This window comes from Fusarium keratoplasticum, chromosome 1 (assembly GCF_025433545.1).
Source record: "Fusarium keratoplasticum isolate Fu6.1 chromosome 1, whole genome shotgun sequence".
Classification (NCBI taxonomy): domain Eukaryota; kingdom Fungi; phylum Ascomycota; class Sordariomycetes; order Hypocreales; family Nectriaceae; genus Fusarium; species Fusarium keratoplasticum.
The window spans coordinates 6,442,403-6,454,569 of NC_070529.1; the positions used below are offsets into that span (position 1 = coordinate 6,442,403).

The 12,167-nt window shown below is 51.4% G+C and overlaps 3 protein-coding genes across 3 annotated transcripts; 1 reads left to right on the forward strand and 2 right to left on the reverse strand.

Moving 5' to 3' along the window:
- Positions 1–1,862: 1,862 nt before the first annotated feature.
- Positions 1,863–3,298, forward strand: NCS57_00190500 (Mannan endo-1,4-beta-mannosidase; the record flags this gene model as incomplete). Its single annotated transcript, XM_053051952.1, has 3 exons — positions 1,863–2,024; positions 2,073–2,405; positions 2,459–3,298. 3 exons carry the CDS (start codon positions 1,863–1,865, stop codon positions 3,296–3,298), a joined length of 1,335 nt encoding a protein of 444 aa, XP_052920467.1.
- A 2,697-nt stretch (positions 3,299–5,995) lies between these two features.
- On the reverse strand, positions 5,996–8,636 carry NCS57_00190600 (uncharacterized protein; the record flags this gene model as incomplete). The annotated part of the gene is made up of 3 exons (XM_053051953.1): positions 5,996–7,791; positions 7,846–8,060; positions 8,116–8,636. 3 exons carry the CDS (start codon positions 8,634–8,636, stop codon positions 5,996–5,998), a joined length of 2,532 nt encoding a protein of 843 aa, XP_052920468.1.
- Positions 8,637–9,649: 1,013 nt separating this feature from the next.
- NCS57_00190700 (Amine oxidase) lies at positions 9,650–11,253 on the reverse strand (the record flags this gene model as incomplete). The annotated part of the gene is made up of 2 exons (XM_053051954.1): positions 9,650–9,950; positions 10,004–11,253. 2 exons carry the CDS (start codon positions 11,251–11,253, stop codon positions 9,650–9,652), a joined length of 1,551 nt encoding a protein of 516 aa, XP_052920469.1.
- Between the last annotated feature and the right edge of the window lie 914 nt (positions 11,254–12,167).

Here is a 12,167-nt window from a genome sequence, read left to right on the forward strand (position 1 = left end):
TGATTGGCTTGAAAATCATCTAATAGTGCCTTAAGGCTCACGCCTGGCTCTCCATTGTTAGCGAGACTTTGATTTCCAGATAGTGCGAGCGGCTGCTAGTTCCATAGGGGGAGGGTAGTCAAGTTCTCAACTATGTCAAGTTCGATTTAATGAATTATATGAATGACAAGGCCGTGAGACATGTTGAGCATATCCCTCAAATTGGGCTCCTGGCTTTTTGATGGACGGTGAATTGGATATCTTCAGCACGGTTGTCAATAATAGCTCCCTCTCCACCTCGAGGAGCCCACTCCCAGGGCTGACTCGACTGGGAACTATCTGTATTTACTGATGATGGCGCCCACGTCCGCTTTGGCTGCTTAAGTCGCGAAAAGGGGCGAACAAAGCTGCTCTGATAAGGAACTGGGAGAGCCGAGCACATGAGCCGTAAAAGCAGTCATATGTTCTCAACTGCACTTAGATTGGCTTTCATCATTATACTGCATAATCTTACCACCCCAGATGTATTTCTGACTCATCTCATCTTACACCAAATACCAGACCTGTATTTTGAGTTTAGAGAACAACCCTCACCTTGATAGCGAACCTAAGGTTTAGTGACACCAGCTGCATGATCTAGGGTAGGGGTATTCGTTCATCTTTTGCGGCCAGTATTGCTGCACATGTCTCCTACTTGAACACCCATTCATGTGAACTTGATTGTTATGCTGGCCATGGAAGGGTTCGCTGAAGAGCACATGCAAGACAGTTGTCCGAAGAGGAGTTAACGGGCCTACGGCGTGAGAATACCTTTTCTGGCCAACGGCATGCTCTGATTTAGGCAACTCACCCTTCAACGGTCGGCATCGCAATAGGATATAGTCCAGTGGCAATACTGGTCTGGATTTGGGAGAAAATGATCGAGTGGTCTGATCAGACCCCGACTCTCGACCTCATTCTTACGAATGCGTGTCTCTACTGGTTCAGTGGATGTCTACCAACGTCTTTGTGGAGCTGCCGGCAAATGATGAGTGGTGGAAATCCATCAACAGGATGGGAACACGTCAACGCGCCAATGGGGTTCTCGGCCTTCAAGTATGAATCTGGCAACCCTCCGAAGGCATGGATAGACACCACTGGCAAGGTCAAGTGGCACCGATGGCATGTCAATGTACGTAAACTTTAAAATGATTTTGACGGGATATTGCTCACCTTGGAGGGTGGTCACTTTGCGGCTTTGGAACGACACGACCGATAATCCTTGGGGGTGATGTGGTTGAGTTTATAGAATCTGGGGATCTGTTTTCTGACTGATAGAGGTAGTGCGAAACCACACAGGTATGGAACCTTAGCATCCAATGTCTACAATGTTGCCGTGGTTGAATTTTCTTCCTTATGATCAAATTATCTCATAAGGGCATAATTCTTGGCAAGTTCGGACGTCAGGACGAAATCGTCTATCGGCAGCACTGATCCCGTTCCCTCGGACATGGGAACATTCTCTTTAGGCTGCTTGCTATAAGAATGAGGTCATCTGATCAAAAGAGTTTTGTGTATATAGCCTTTTCTATAGTTTGCAGGGGCATATTGAACCGCTTCCCCTCGGAGCCGGCGGGCCGGCCCGTGTTGGCGGGGAACCGTCGATTCCGTTCCGAATCTGGACGTTCCGGAGTGTCCAACTCCGGTATCGCCAGATGGATTAACTTTCTCGCCTCATAGGCATGTGTAAGTGAGGGGAACGAGAGTAATAGTAATGAGATGCTTGCATCGAAATAGTTATAAAAGGTCTGATATAGCAGTCTTGTGGTATCTGTCTTGAGTCTCCGCAGGACTTGGATAGCCCTGAACTCAACCTCAACTCTCTGACCTGGCGATATTCCATCATGAAGTGCATTTCCATCGCCGCTCTTGGAGCTGCACTCGCAGGCACTCTGGTGTCCGCGGTGCCTGCTGGTTTCGTTACCACCAATGGCGAAAAGTTCTCTCTCGACGGTGAGGACTTCTTCTTTGCCGGTAGCAACGCCTATTACTTCCCCTTCAACGTTGTACGTCTGCTAGTCATCAGTTTTCATAATTTTTTCTAACCCTCACAGTGGGGAAAAGATCACTACCAGGACGTCAAGGTTGGCATGGTCGCCGCCAAGGACGCTGGTCTGAAGGTCATTCGAACTTGGGCGTTCCATGAAAACAACAGGACTTTTGTGTCAGGTGGACTACCTAAGTATAACACAGGTGGCGAAGAGACCGTTATGCAGTTTTTCAACGCAGACGGGACTGTCGATATCGACCTAGGTGTTCTCGACGTCGTCATCGAGGCTGCCGAAGCTACAGGCATCAAGCTCATCTTGGCATTGACCAACAACTGGGCTGATTACGGCGGTATGGATGTGTACACTGTCAACCTCGGTGGAAAGTACCACGACGATGTAAGTGGAAACTCTTGGCCCTGGTTGTCAGTATCTAACAAGGAACAACGTAGTTCTACCGCCTACCAGCTATTAAGAAGGCGTACAAAAACTACGTCTCGGCTGTCGTGAACAGATACAAGGACTCCCCTGCCGTTTTCGCATGGGAGCTTGCCAATGAGCCCCGCTGCGGCGCTGACGGCAGCCGCAACCTCCCACGTGGCCCTGACTGCGGTCCTAAACTGCTGACATCGTGGATGGATGAGATGAGTACCTTTATCAAGTCGATCGACGCGAATCACTTGGTCACCACTGGTAGCGAGGGTGGCTTTAACCGGGTGTCTAGCGACTGGGCATACAACGGTGCGGACGGTGCTGACTTCGACGCCGAACTCAAGCTGCCCAACATCGATTTCAACACATTCCACTCCTATCCTCAGGCATGGAGCAAGACTACTCAGTGGGTTGAGCAGTGGATCGTCGACCACGCCGAGGCAGCCAACGGAAAGCCTATTGTCCATGAAGAATACGGCTGGACTGACAAGTCGACCCGCGTCAGTGTCTTGAGCAAGTGGCAGGAAGTCTCACTGAAGCACGAGGTGAGCGACATGTACTGGCAGTTCGGCTACTCGGGATACTCGTACGGCAAGAACCACGACGACGGAAACACCATCTACCTTGAGGACGATGAGGCGCAGCCGTTGGTGTATCAGCACGCTGCGGCAGTCAACGGCGGCGAAGTGCCGCCCCCAAGCTCGACCACCACCGGAACCACTCCCGGGCCAACTCAGACTGGTGGCCCACGACAGGTTAAATATGGACAGTGTGGTGGCTCTGGATGGACTGGACCAACTCTGTGTGAGTCTGGGTCGACTTGCCAGGTACAGAACCAGTGGTACTCCCAGTGCTTGTAGAATATTCATTGTTTAGTATTGTGATGCAACGTGGAGATATCTGTTGAGAATGGCTGTTCTGAGGTTCGTTGAGTTGTGGATTACTCGCAAGTGCTTCTAGACAGTGCGTCATAGGAACGTTAAATAATGCAGTTAACGCCCAGATTTCTCTGCTTAAGTGATAGTTCCCTTCAAAGAAAACGATGCTCCTCATCGCACACTAACCAAGCGCCTCAAAAAATTTCCCGATCCTTCCTTCTAGTCCGGCGCCTCAAAGCATAGACTCTCCTCCAATAGCATCAATAACCACAGAGGGTAGCTTGCGCGCTGGAAACGTCGCCCCCCAAGCACTCATCAGCTGAATCAATGTGTCTTCCTTCCCTGGCCGCGCGACGAAGCTCAGGCCAAAAGGTCGACCGCCGGGATCAAGATAACCCAAGGGAACACATGCAGTGGGACAACCTGAAGAATTTGGGCATCAGCACATGGCTTGATATCTCTTCTTCCCGCCAGAAGACTTACCTGCCATAGCTGCTAGCGTGCAGATGGAGCCATCTGTAGGTGCACAGATAGGGTCAAGTTGCAGCTCATCCATGACTTTGAAGAGCGCGTCGGGGCCAGAGGCCTGCTTTACAAAAGCTCGAGCTTCGGTGAGCTCCTCTGGAGTCGTCGTGTCGTTTTGTGCCGCAATCAGATATGTTTGCTCTGGTATGTTTGTTAGTTTCGATGGGAACGGGAGCATTTTGGCCATGAGCGGCAATGAGAGCAGACCTATCCCAGCCTGATGCTCGGGGTGCTTCTTGTTCCAGTCGATGATCTCTTCCAAAGTCCTGACGGGGGTGTAGGTGAGTCCGGCGAGGTATGCGTTGACAGAGTCGCGGACCTCAGCGGCTAGAAAGCAGTTAGTGACCGGAGCCCGCAAGGCAAGCCTGAGCTCGGTGAACTCACAGAGGACCTTCAAGAATCCTGGCTCATCTTTGAACTTAACCTCCCGAGGATGAGTGAGATCGATGGGATAATCAACGGCTCCCCCGCCTTGTCTGATGATGTCGATGGCCTTCTCGATGGCTCCTTTCTGCGGCAAATATGTATTAGTTGGAAAGGCACGGCTAGCCGAGGGGAGCTTACAACCTGCGCCAGATATGCCTCGTCCGAGTCGAAAAAAAACCTGGCAACTTGAAGTTTGGCGGATCAACAAACCCTAGACGGATTCCCTGCCAGTCACTCCTGAACTGAACCTGAATGGACCTTGGCTCCTTGGCCGCTTGGAGGATGACATTTGTGATGTCGGCTAAGTCCCTGACAGACTTGGCCTTGCCGCCAACCGTTTCGAATGTTGGCACAATTTGAAAGATTCCATCTGTAGAGATAGTTTGGGGTGTACACTTGAGAGCATACAGTGCGGCTCTGCTGGCTGGCGTAGTCAACGAGCCGTCCGCTCGCCGCCGATCGAGATAGGACTGTATCCTGCGGCAACAGCCAGGGCAGACCCAGTCGATGAGCCTCCCGGATTCTAGGTATTGAATGGTTAGCAAACAGCGAGAAAAAGGGAGTGGGGCCTTCATACCCGGTTTGCGAGATGTTTGTCTTCTTTCTTGGCCTTGTCAAAGACGTATGCAGACCTTGCTTGACCCCCGAGACCTGACAGGCCGCCGATGCCGCCCTCACCTTTTTCTTCACGTCAGACATGCATCGATCCGATGTCAGCATGGGAATAGCCTACGTGCCGGCTCCGAACTCCTATCAGAATAGTTAGCGCCAGCTTTTAATACTATTTGATAGGTGTTAAGAACTTACGGAGAGGTTCGCCTTTCCGATTGCAACCATGCCTGCCTTGGTGAGCTGCAGGACGTTGTTAGAATGGCCCGGAAGGTTGGGAATACTGGTAGGGTTTGCATTTGCGTACCTGCTCAACAACTCGGGATTCACCAGCGTTCTCAGTGTGCTCCAGGACTTTGGCACCATGCGTCGTGGAGAGTTCCCAATATGGATGAGTATCGAAAATGTCCTACTCTCGGTCAGTTTTTGGAGGATCTCATGCGCAATACGCGGCAAGACATTGCCACGCTAGCCGAAGCAAGGCTCAGCGCACCTTGAGAATGATGGGAATGCCATGTAATGGGCCTCCCACTTGGCCCCGTTGTCTCTCTTGATCCAATCCTCGTGCTTGCGCCAGGAGCTTTTCGCGAGGAGCAACTTTGATCATAGCCTGCAGAGCTGGCCCTTTCTGGTCAAACTGTTCGATCTGTCGCAGGGAAAGGTCGATCAGCGCCTCGCTCGTGAGGGAACCATTGCTTAGAAGCTGTTGAAGATCTTGGGCCGTGGCCATGAGCAGGGCCTGCTGAGTGTTGGGCCCTCCGGCGAGGTTGATCTTGAACGGCGCCTTCGGCTTCTGCGCTGTGAGCTCCCCAAAGGGCTGAGGGCAAGGGTGATGCGTGAGCTGAGAAAAGATGGCTAGGCCGCTGTAGGTATCAGCGCTGTTGCGGGAGATAAGATCAGAAGCGCAAGCGAAAAATGACAGTGTTTGGAGGATGAGGGTTTGGAAGAGACCCTTCGTCGGAGGTTGGAGAAGAGCATGGTCGGCCAGGCCACTGCGAGGCAGGAAGGAAGCGGGGGGGAAGGCGTAGCAATATTCTCTAAGCCAGCAGGCTTTGCCAATGAGATTCGACATCAAGGTGTCGCGTAGAGTGTTCACTGCCATAGCTCCAAGATCATTCCCTACACAGTATTGCGACTCCGTAGTACCTGATGTCCCCGGTGTGGTACCCCATATGCCTTATCCACTGCTGGTTTCAAGTCTTTGTCTCGTCGCTCTAGGCGATCCTTGAACCTCATTTGCAACTCCCCTCCTGGAATCTCCTTAGCCTCCAACGCAGTCGTCTTCCCAGCCTCCGGCGCCTCTACCCAGGCAATCAACTTGACCGTTTTCAGAGAACACACACCAGCTGATGTGTTGGAAAGTAAAGACTCCTCAGGCGGTGTAGATCTTTGCGTCAAGGCGATCAGTTCCAGAATCGAGTCCCACGCCCCGCCTGTTTTGCCCATGATGACAACGAGGATGGTGTGTACAAGGGCGATCACAGCGTGAAGGATAAGACCAGCCATAGAAAGCTTATCAAACCAGTTTTGTGCAGTCATGACATAACCGCTATATATGGCTTTCATCTCCATGCGCGTCATGTTTCCTGACTTGAGGATCGTGGGCGCGGGAAAGATCTCTATTGGGTCGCCCTGGCGCAGCAACTTCCGAGCCAGCTTTGTGCTGTTGACACTGAAGTCGCCATACGACCATGCCTCGAGGAAGCGGGTTGCATCGTAGTTGGGTATGAGGCCGCTGCGAGACAGGCCATCCACGAATACAGTGGCGATGAGGTTCTCAAGCTCTGTCTGCCTGAAATTCTCACTGTAGATGCTGATGAGCAACGTCTCAAGAGTAGTCCGCTTTAATCCCTGGATCGGCAACCATGGCAGGTTATCAGGCGATGTGTCGGGCAGCGTGGGCGACAACATGTTGTACCAGTCCGTACTCAATCTGATGTCCTCCGTTGTCGGCTTGGGTGGAGGATTCGCGCGGATATAGCCCATGCGATCCTTGAATGCGAGTTCCGTCTGGATCAAGTTGAGAACCCTACCCCCGTAATATTCATGGGCCATAGGCATATCCTCTGTCGTCTCCATGACCGTCTTCGCTTTGGTCCAACGAGCGTCAATGGAGCAGGCGACGATGTTTGATGGTGGGGATATGTCCGGGGTGGCATTCGTGCGGTTAAACAAGTCTTTGAACAGTATGACCAAGCCGAGAGAGTTCTTTGTGACGTCCCAAATATCTGTAGCGACGATCAGTGCGTCGCGTCGGTCGTCAAAGATGGAGGCGTTCAGAGTCGACTTTTCATCTTGCAGAATTCCCCGGGCCGCCAGAGCTCGTTGCACGTCACCCAGGACATCAACCTCGTCCAGTACCTTGGCGCCATGAACTTCACTTACTTCCGGCAAACCCTTGCCTTTCCAATAATCGTCAAGGCCTTTCAAATTGGGGAACTTGACTGTCAAGTTCCTGCCACCAAGATCCATGATGCCCTGGAGCTCGCAAAAGACCCTCGCAGCTGGTACCTTTGTCTCGACCTGGTAACGCTTCGGCTTTGCCCAATCTAGACGCTTAGGGAAGGGATGCAGGTATGGATGCTTTTCGATCAGATATTTCAAAGCGCCCCTGTGATAACCTCTCATCGCGTCCTGCAGAACCGCAGTCGCGGCGTGCGCAGAGTAGGCCCAGGTGTTGGCGTCAGAGACCAATGCAGGCCTTGCGTATATTGTCTTTCGCTGGAACCCGTCGTTCAGCTCAAAGGCATACCCCGCGCTGTAGCCGTTCCACCACGAGATGAAGTGCTGATACATGGGGAGAAACCCATAAGAAGGGCACCTATTGTCGGTGAATTGGCCGGCGTCGAGCGTGCAGTTGATTTCGGAATAGTAGTCTGCGTTGAGGAACTTGGGCCATAGCTGGTCATCGCTTCCTAGAGAGCCAGATCAGTCATGAGACGCTAAGGACAGGCTTCTTGATTATTTACCATTGAGCCAATAAATGCCACCGCCGACTGGCCAGTCCATTTTCCTAGGTATCATAAGCACTGCCGTCGCGGGACCAGCCAGGAGAGCTAGAGCGCCGCCGATGAATACGAGCAGAATAAAGCCGCAACGTTTCCATCGCTGTCTGTGAGACATATTTTCGCCGTGACCCCAACCCCAGCCGAGACTCCCCAGGAACTCGGGGGACCAGAAATAGCTGCAATGGACCCTGTCAGCTGATACCAATGGTCTGGTTACTCGAGGCTTCTCACCTAAGTTGAGCAAAAGAGAAGCCCGAAACGAGCAACCCAAGGGTTATACCGTTACCAAAGACAAGTTCGTGGCGAAGAAGATGGAAGATGACAGAGCCCACGCTTGCGACTATGAGAAGTTCCTGAACTTTGGCCGCAACCTGGAGCGCACCGAGCTTGAGCTCATCTTGGTCCTGGAGGCCCTGAAGTTCATTGCCGATGAAGAAACCCAAACAGTTCAGCGTGATTAGGCCGATGGACAAGAACGCGGGAATGATGTGAACAGCGCAGCGGGTTATCGCGAGCCGTCTTGAGGAGTCAATCAAGACCTTCGGAGGTTCATCGTCATTGCCTCCAAGGAAGGTAACTACCTTGAGCCCAAGCGTTCGGAGAAGAGTCATGAATTTCTGGACCAACCGAGAGGAGCGTAAACACAAGTGAAAACGACTCATTAAAGTCGCCTCAGAGCTTGATGTGGACAGTTGGCCCGCTGATACCTCCACAAAATCATTGTCCGCAGAGTCTCTGCGAGTGGAGGACATGGCTAAAAGTCCAGAGCAGAGTGGAATGGGCAGAAGTAAAGTAGTTATGAAAGGGGAGTTCTATAGGTTCTTGGGGGAAACGCACATGTATTTGTATTCAAGGGACCAGGCTTGTTGCTAAATATAACAGGATGTTTGGAGGGTTGCAGCAATTACACAACTTGTGCAGCCAAAGAGAAGCCATCAATGAGCATACCAGTAGAGGCAAGAGCCTTACAATCCAGCCCCCAAGCGGCAGTTATCGTCTTGCCGCCCCATTGACCTATGAGTCGACTTTGGCTCAAGCATGCCAAGGAAGCCACCACAGCCTGATCCTGTTGTGAGCCGTGTCATAGGTCTCTTTAGCTGTGGCTGAAACCTGAAAATTTAGTAAAAATGTCCCTCCGCAGAGCATGCAGCTGATACGGTACCAGACGCAATGTATCTCGTCGTCCAGCTTAGGCAGTTGGCGTTGTTGCTAAATCCTAGCAAATTGAAACCTTCTCCTAGCCATGAGCGTGGGGACCATGAGACAGGACACGCCAAGGACGCAACAAAATTAAGATGACTTTCCAAGACTAGCTCTTCCAATGACTAGGATTCGAAAGTTAATCTCTAGGACGGTTTAGTGATGAAAAACATGCCTCTACAGCCTGATTTTGCAATGACCAATAGTGGGAGAGATGGCGGTTCAGGTTAGCATTGTGCGATGCGTTTAGCCGCTGCCTGACATGCATGGTTGAGCCGCCCGGCTCTGTGTTAGCTGCAACCTCTACGTTCTCTCTACAGCCCGAAGTTATTTTTAGGCCTCATAATGGGCTTTTCTTTTTTCTCCTTTCTTTCCTCCTTCCGGTCTCCTGTCTGCTATCTTTAGGATAACAGTCCCCTGTGATTATAAAAAGCAAAATGCGTCGGCTGCGCCACTGGAATGTGGCTTAATGGGGCGACGAGGTCTCATGTCTAATTTTTCAAGATCAGTCTTGATTCCCCAATGTTTTTCTCTTCGTTAAGGTTCTAAACTATGCTGTCCTTCCTCAGTCGTCCAAAGGTGTCGACCAGCCGTTGGAGTCATCATATTCATCCAGCGTCGTCGTTCCATGAAGGACCTTATACTTCTTCATCTGCTGCGACTTTTCGGTATCGTTTCCACTAATAATTCTGGCAATTCTCTCTCCTACCTCCTGACCCTCGAACCATGCTCCATGCATGTATCCAAAGAACTCTGCAGAATTGGCCTCACCTGCGAACCACAGTCGGTTCACGTTGGCGCGAAGGTTTTGATGCTTCTCGAGGGTCATGCCAACTGGCCAGTTGCTGTACGATCCATACGCCCACCTAGAGAATCTGGTTAGTTGTTGTGGCACATGCGTCACGGGAAGGAAACTTACTCTGTTGTGGTCCATCGAGGATACATAAAGTCAGTTGGCTCGGGGATATGCTTGTCGGGAAACATAGACCGGAGAACCTCGAGGATTTGGTCCTTGGTTTCTTCGTCAGACTGTGACTCCACCTTGTACGCCTGCGAGGCAACCACGGTAGCGAAAAGAATGTTGGAGCCCTCGAGGAATCCTTTGGCGTTCAACGACTGGAATAGCGGGTAATAACCTCGCTCGGGATCCGCATAGAGAAAGTATTGTGCCTCGTCTGACCAAAACGACTCATTGAACTGCAAGAAGATCTTTGTGTACGTTCCCATTTGGAATTGCTCAACAGCTTCCCTCTTCCAGCGGGGCAGGACCGGGTCAAAGGTGACGGCGTCGTTTTGCAACACGCCAACAGAGAATGTGCAGATCGCAAATTCGGCCTCGATACAGGTGTCATCCTCGTTTCGAATGATAACGCCTTCTTTGCCGTAGTGAATCTTCTTGACGGTCGTGTTCAGAAGCAGCCGAGGGTCGTCTTCTGTGAGGAACTCCATAGCCTCCCCGATGATCCAGGCGTTATGGCCGCGTTGGTCGATGACAAGGTTGGTCTCATCGCTGAAATGCTTGAACGTAGCATTGTTTCCAGCAATTCCGAATTGAAAACCGGATTGTTCGGGGGGATAAGCGGTTTCAAAGTCCCATCCCCACCAGTCGGCGAGTTGCTTGTAGGGATCCTGCCTAGGCTTCCATCCTGCGAGACTGAGGCCTGCACGCACCGAAGTGTCTTGGAGGTTCTCGGTTTGGATGTATCCGGCATCTTTTGTTGCCTTATCGAACTTCTCGTCAAACTCTTCAAAGGCATCTGCATAGTCGGCTGGTCCGTCTTGGTCGTAGGTGAGGAGGGAGTCATAGTCCGAGTAGACGTTCTTGACCTTGTGTTTTTGAGCCAGACGCCAGACAGGGTTTGACCCAAGTCCTTCAACCCAATTGGCGCCGAGTTCCACGGTCAAGGGTTTGCCGTCAGACGACTTTCCAAAAGAAGTGTGCTGGACTCGGCCGCCAATGTAGTCATTGTGTTCAACAATGAGAAAATCATGAATTGAGGCATTGTGCAGGGTCTGAGCAGCCGTTATTCCAGCGATACCGGCACCGAGGACAGCGACCTTGGTCTTCTTGCAGGTCTTGCCGGGTTCGCGAGGTATCACTGCTGCTTGTGCTGTGCCTAGCAGAATGCCATAGGACAACGCAAGGAGTTGTGAAGACAGAGGCCGCATACTGAACAAAGACCAAAAGAAAGTGTGGCTCAAAGAGGCTTACAAGTAAGCTTGAATCGACGAGGTGCGAGAGTGTGAGGCGATTCATCATGATGTGGAGGAACATGGCGATGGTATAAATAGACAGATCGTGAACATAGTAGACTTGCTGTTGTCCTGTGCGTATCCCATGTCTTATCCGGAAGGTATAGATATTAGCTTTCTCCAACCTGCCGCACGACTATCAAGCAGATTATTCTTCGCGCTTACCCACCGCATCTTAGATAGGTAGCTATCGTGATTGCGCTCAGGACTCAGTGCTGGCCCATTTTGTTGCCTATTCGGGCAGTTGACTAGCAATTTTTGGGGACCTTTGAAAGACTTACCCCAGCTTTCAAGGAAGGGCCGGAATGACGTGTCTCCACATGGGTTCCTGGGGTTGAAATGAGGTGAAGGTGTCGAGGCTGGGGTGCCGTATGTATTCAGAGGGCGCTGGCTGTTTTCAGCTTCATCATTCTTAGAAGGAATTATGCAGCAAAATTTTTTATAATACCAAAGCCAAATGGCACATAAAAGTGAACTGCGACTTTAGCATGGCCTCTGTCCCTGAAGCAATTCGGATCAATCACCCAATCTATGTTCGACATCCGTGCTGTGGGACACCGGACTATCACGAGCTACGCTTACCGAGTTGGGACAATAGATTGCAATGTATCAAAAAGGATCGGATTTGCGTTTAGAACGCGCATATCTCTCCGTCTGGACAGGGTTTCCCCGCATCTTCAAGATAAGGGTGGATGATGGCCGACCTTTCCCCTGCTTGGCGGCCGCCTAGTTCGAAGATGCAGATGACCTCGCTCGCATGACAGCCGAACTCGTCTTACGAACTAGCGAATCAGCCAGTGAAATTGCTTCCCCGCGATTCGGTGAGGTGG